At 47.9% G+C, this 6677-nt stretch overlaps 1 protein-coding gene across 1 annotated transcript; it reads right to left on the bottom strand.

Annotated features, from left to right (window-relative positions):
• Positions 1-3039: 3039 nt before the first annotated feature.
• LOC138568847 (nuclear apoptosis-inducing factor 1-like) lies at positions 3040-4057 on the bottom strand. Its single transcript, XM_069646621.1, has 2 exons — positions 3637-4057; positions 3040-3371 (listed from the first exon to the last, which is right to left on the bottom strand). Exons 1-2 carry the CDS (start codon positions 4055-4057, stop codon positions 3040-3042), a joined length of 753 nt encoding a protein of 250 aa, XP_069502722.1.
• Between the last annotated feature and the right edge of the window lie 2620 nt (positions 4058-6677).

The raw sequence follows: 6677 nt of genomic DNA, 5'->3' as shown, positions 1-6677 counted from the left end.
AGCGTGTCTTTCAGACATAGGTCCTCCTATGGGTCGATCGCTCTATGTGGCTACAATTGACTTGTCCATGGCTTTTGATAACATCATCATCTATATGCTTTGGTTTAAGTTGGCCAAGTGGGGGTAGACCAGGCCTGCTATCTTTGATTCAACTCTTGTATTCTGACAATTTGACTAATTGAATATGTGGGGAGAATTATCTCGAAAGATCCCTCTGAATAGAGGTCTACGTCAAGGGTATGTGTTTGCCCCCATGATTTTTAATCTGTATTTAGCAGATTTGTGGTCATAAAGCAAAGAACGGGGAGGCTTTGTGCCAAGCCTGCCAAGTCTGAAAATGATAGCATATGCAGATGATTTGGTACACATAGACTATACACAACTGGGACTATAGCGGCAATTAGAAGGCCTAGGAATACAATTTGAATAAAAGTCACCTGCAGATAAACTCGAGTAAAGCATATGTATTGATCACCACAACTCGTAAGAAGTTAAAATACTTTAGTTGGAAACTGAACAACACACCAATCAAGCGAGTTGAATCAATGTGTTACTTAGGATTCATAATTTCAGTAAAAAAGCACTGCGAACATCTAAGAGCATGATTAGATGAAAAAATATGTATATGCACCTCACTTCTAATTGCCATAAAAAGCAAACTGTGTGACCTTTCTCTAATCCCTTTCATTGAGTTTTATAAAGTCAAAGTCTCACCAACTATTCTGTATGGTTGTGAACTCTTATGTATCAGGGCAAAGAACTTTCTTTCGATGTTCTAGAAGCCAACATCCTCAAACGGGCACCAGGGCTTCCAGTCTCAGTACCAGTCAGTGTCATCAGACTGGAATTGGGTCTGACCTCCTGGTGGTCTCAATATACCAGAAGGAGCCTTTCCTTAATGGGTAACCTAGAGCATGCAGGTAAATCTGCACCTTGGTTCTATGTTATGGCTCTACTATCAACGGATACCAATCCCTATCTAAAGAAATTCAAAAGACGTTGTAATAGGATGAGGGAAGAAGTAGAGTTGACTGACACAGAGTACAGCAGAAAAAGGTTAAAACGTGAGACAGAATTACAGATTTACAAGACCTGGGTAGACTGAAGCTCTACTCTGACAAGGAGTGTTTTTTCTACCTATAACTGAACCTAGGGGCTACTTACCGAAATTCCCATCCACAAAACTGGTATCTAATGTTTAGACTACAATGCCTTCCCACGTTGGAAAATGCTGTCCCTAAGCTTGGTATTTCCAAGGGTTTGAGGACTTGTACAATGTGTGACATTGGGGTAGCAGAAAATGTATTTTACCTTGTGATGAAGGGCCTCATTACACGTTGTATGGTAAGGGAATACCGTTACTGGTAACGAAATACCGGCAACGTTATTCTCCCAAGCCGATCACAACCCGGACCCACCGCTATTAGTGGATCCGTAAAGTACGGTGCCACTAATAGCGGCAGGGCCGCATGCGCGCGACCCCCACACCGTAAATAGCGCCATGGCGCTAATAGCACGCAATCACAACCCATGTGTACATGGCAATACCGGCATCCCAAAGACCCAAAAAGCAGTTACCGGCATGGCGCTAATAACAGCAACGAAAACCACACGTTAACATACCTGAGCAGTGTTCCATCTGCCACAGGTGGACACAATCAGCACAGGTGGAGGCAATGGAGACAGGCAGCACTAAAGAGCACACCACACCCCTTCCCACACCCCTTCCCACAGCAAGATGGTCCCAATACCAGCAGCATGACATGGGCCTGTGTACATGATTGCAGTGCAGCACCAACAACAACAGGCAGCACAGATGAGACAAAGGAGGAGGAGGAGGAGGGCAAGACTGGCGCAGCAAGCACTACCAGGGCACCCAGAAATACCACAAGGGCAGCCAACAAACCCCCGGAATCAAGGCGAAGATGACCATGGCATGTGTAAGGCACAACTAAATGTGCATCTGATAGAATGTGCCCATGCCACTATGCAACCACCAGATGAGCATGATGTGGATGTGGATGAGTATGGGTGAAATGCTCCGCCAAGACATGCAAGAGGCGATGGCACGGCGGGACAGGATCTGCGTCAGCATCTGAATCAGGAATAGCATCATGTACAAAGGTGGGATATCATGGATGGAGAGATGTGCATGGTTGCCTTGTGCCCATTGTGAGGCCCACAAAGGCCCCTGTCCCAAAGAAAATCACACATACACAATGATGGAGACCATGCCTGTGTTTCAACCTCAGAACAGTGTATTTCGAACATAATGTGAACAGAAAGTGCATGACCCCAACTGTGCAAACACCCTTACCCCCCTCCCCACACAGCACCCCCGAATACACCCTTACCCCCTCCCCCCACAACACCCCCGAATACACCCTTACCCCCCTCCCCCCACAACACCCCCGAATACACCCTTACCCCCCCCCACAACACTCCCACGTGAGCCTCAAGGCGTGAACGTGTCCCTCTCCACATGTGGCAGATAGTCCTTGATGGCCCTATTTGTCACTGCCTGCTCCGTCTTCGGGTGGTTGCGATGTGGTGCGCCTCAGGTTGCGCATAGACCGGCGTAGAGGGCTAGTTTGCCGTGAACTCCCTGAGGAGGCGGGGCCCTGTTCATCCTGGGTTGGGAGTGGGCATCTGCGCAAAATTGCATCTGCAATGCGGTTCATGGCCTGCCTTAGTTGGGCCATTTCATCGCAGATCCGGTTGGTGCATGCCTCCATGCATTCTCTTGTCTGCTGTGCAAATGCACCAATGTCCTCCCTCAGGTGCCCTGTCTCAGCCACATGTTGCCCTACTAGACCAGTGATTTTGGTCTGCTCTGAAAGATGGCTGGGAGGTCATGTTGCATGGTGGCTGCCGGTGGGATGGCTGATGCGCCTTGATCCATTGCACTGGCATCAGGTGAGGATACCTGGGGGCTCCATGACACATCTTGGTTGTGGGTGGGTGATCCGCCTTGGCCAAACGGACCTGGTGAGAACATCGGGCTTGACAGTAAGGGGCGTGTTGGTATGGGGCTCTGACTCAGATCCTCAATGCCAGGTGCTGCCTCCGCATCCGAAAGTGGGGCAGTGGCTGCTGCCTCACCCGTTGAGCTGGTGGCAGCAGAGTGCACTCCCTCAATGCTGCCTTCACTTGCTGGGAGGCACACTCCCGTGGGTGCCACGACGGCAGCAGGCATGGCGTCTGGCTGCGTGGAACTGCTGCTCCTGCTGCCTTTGTCCCTGTGATCATGGTCACTCCTCCTGGGTCCCCTAGAGGATGTGGCGGTGTCCCCCGTGGCATCCCTCCTGGCTTTTTTCCTGGGTGCGGGAGCAGGTGTTGAAGTGTGTGCTCCTCAGTTTCCGTGTGTGATCCTGCAGAGGTGAGAAAAGGGGTAAATCATCATCTATGGGTCGACCTGCCTTATGCAGGATGCATACGTCATGCCGTCCACTGCATTTGGGGCTCTTCAGTGTAGTAATGGGGATGTTGGCTGGCTCATGCATGATTGGCCCTGTTTTGGACGGGTATGTGGTGATGCATGCATGTCTGTTTGTGGCTGGATCCACAGCATTCATATGGACACATGATTGGGGCCCCCTCACCCTTCACTGCGCATTGTTTGGTGTATACACTCACCTCCATCGGATAAAATGGCCATGCCAAGCTCCATATCTCCGACCCCTTCGATCGATTCGACTCCAATCGTGGAGGCACATATCTCCTCCCACTCCTTCAACTTCAATGGGGACTCTGCGCCACCTCCTGTGCCCATTGCCATGTTGCAGTTCACTGATAATATATTCCGCACATGGACCCGGAGGTCGTCCCACCTCTTGCGGCAGTCCTTGACACTCCGGGTGGTAGTGCCCACCGCATTGACTTTTTGTGCAACTTCGGCCCAGATGGCCTTTTTCTTAAGGAGGGCCTCCCTCCGCATGTCATTCACAAACACTACTTCTGCATTGGCAGCAAGTGTGGTGGTCAGAATCACAAGCTCCTCATTGGAGAATTTTTCTTTGCGCTGGCGATCAGCTGTTTTTTTTAGGGCCTTCGGCATCTTCGTGATAACCGGTATGGTTCCTGGTCGGAGTTCCCTGGATATATGTCCTGGAGGCAGACGATGGCAATGGATTGTGTTTTTAAAGATGTCCGCCGTGCTCTTTCCCGTTCCTGTGCGATGGCGTAATTTCCGGTTTCGCTTTTTAACGGTGACCGGTAATAGCGGTGACCGCTATTTACAGGTGGCGGGAGGGCGGAGGCGCTATCGACGGTTTGGACGACGCCGGTAAGGGGCGTTTTGGGGAATTTAGCAGCAGGGCGGTACGGTCATTTATGGCATGGCGCTAAGCTCGTGTCCGCGTACTCGTGATGGGACGCTATTAGCAGCCTCTTGCGAGGGCGGACACTCTGATAGCGCCATGCCGTTAAATTACGATTTTTACCGGACAACGTGTAATGAGGCCCGAAGTGTCCATTTTTCCAGGATTTGAGAATCAGATGTTTTGGCAGATTTGTGCATTCAGCATCGCAGATCTTAACTCAGGATCTATGGTGCAGGCTTATGACTACCCCCCAAATGTGACTCTCTATTGCCTTATTCAGGTTGCTAATCGGTATCTTTCTGAACTGAATACGTTATCAGAACAAGGCATGAAAGATTTGGCTTTTGTAGAGGATTAGTTGAATACCCAGGAAAGAAACCCTATGTTGCTGAAGGGTGATATAGTGCTGTTTTATTGTTGCTCTGTAAGAGATTTGTTTTTTTTTAATGTCTGGTGGCAATTATATGTTTGATATATACATTTGTATTTGTCCTTTTTTTGTTTATTCTGTTTCACTTTGTGTAAATGCACTTTTTGTACGAAAAAACACAAATAAAAAATAAAAACGTATATTCTCCTGTGTGTAGTGGCTAGTTGTTCTACCTTTTGGCACCCTTCTATTCTATATTCCAATATTATACACTTGGTTCCCTCCTCCCTGGCCATGCTGTTGAGCTGCATATAATTATCTGCATACACCTCTTCCCCTTCATCTATCCATTGCACTTCTGCTGTATGCTCTTGGAACAACCCTCAAGTCCTGCATAGGGACAAGTGCATCGGGCATCCCCCTTCTCCGCTCCCACTTGCTGTGGCAAGAATTGGTCTGGTGTCCACACAATGCGCGGGATTAGCGAGCACACATAGCAACTGCCATTAGTGCTCTCTCTCCCCACTTTCATCATCTCGTCATACCACACGTTACCAGATGCAATGTCTCTCCCCTCCTTGATGTAATCATAGAATTTGTCATTGTTAAATATACGTGCCCTTTTCCATTCTTGGCAGGAATACCCCTATGATCATTATACACTAAAAACCAGTAGAAGAGGAAAGAGACAAGAAAAAGACACAATAATACTAGCCGTACATTTTTCACATCATATTAATGCTTTCCCCCATTCCTCCTATTCATGTCCTGCCCACCTCCTTCTACATTTGAGGGCTTTCTGTAAAATCTTAGTGCTGTAAAAAATGTCAATGATAATTGGTTGATACTTCCCATCAGGTTGCGCTTCTTGCTTCTCCTGCAATTGCGCCGTTGTTGAACTTGCGGACATCAGAGAAATGCGTCCATGCTCTTAATTTCTTTGTCTTTACAGCGGTGGGTGTAGCGTATACTACTTCGTAGGGGCCAATGAATCTCAGCTCTTGCCACTTCTGTCTGACGGATGAGTATCTTGCCCCCTGGGTAGAGGAGCTGCACTTGTGGGAATTCTTCCTCTTCATGTGTACTTGTTTCTTTTTCAACATTGGTCGGCCGACTTGCTGAACGTTCCTCTGCTAGAACATGTGCTGTGGTGTTAGTGTCCGTAAATTGAATGTACGGGAGGGACAGGTGCATGCATCATCCTGCCAGTTACAATTTCATGCATAGTCAAGTGGTGATTTGCAGCAGGTGAGTTACGAAGGGCAAAAAGCACCAATGGGAGGCAATACAGAGAGTCTTTGCCCAAGGATGCTGTTAGCATAGCCAAGCATTCTTTAAGCAAGCTATTTAATCTCTCAACAATCTCGTTCGCCCATGGCTGGTACACAGGTCTTAGCCTGTGTTTTATTCCCAGGAGGGGTGTTATTTCTTTAAATGGTCATTAGCAAAAGGCTGCCCATTATCAGACCTTATCCCATTGCATACCTCCAATCTTGGAACTTCGCAGCTGATTTAGCATCATTCTTGGCACGGGGACTGGCCACAATCCAACAGGAAAATGGACAATCACAAGCATGTACCTATAAGAGGCACATCTGTCTTGCATGTTGTCATAGTCGTTTTGCAACTGCCGGCAAGTCCCTTCTGGTTTCAGCAGTGTCCCCATTATTGTTTTCAATGTATGGCTGAACAAAAACTGCTGACATCCCCCACATTTCCCCATAAATTCTGCCACTCAATCATTCAAATTCTGAACATACCTTCCCTCATTTATGCTGCTATGTGCTCTGTAGATGTGTGAACAGGGACGTGCAACTGTTCTAGTGCTATATTTAATAATGTTCTTGGCATGACTGGTTTCCCTGTGCTGTTTTGCCTCCATATCAAGTCAGTGGGTGAGACATTTGTATCCACAAATCTTTTTCCTCCTGCGTGGTTTCCCCTTGCAGCTCTATTATCTGCACTATCGGTATTGTACTAAAGCT

This window comes from Ambystoma mexicanum, chromosome 2q (assembly GCF_040938575.1).
Source record: "Ambystoma mexicanum isolate Mex_15411 chromosome 2q, UKY_AmexF1_1, whole genome shotgun sequence".
Classification (NCBI taxonomy): domain Eukaryota; kingdom Metazoa; phylum Chordata; class Amphibia; order Caudata; family Ambystomatidae; genus Ambystoma; species Ambystoma mexicanum.
Note: the sequence above shows the minus strand (reverse complement) of the source record. Positions and strands in the feature narration are given on the sequence as shown.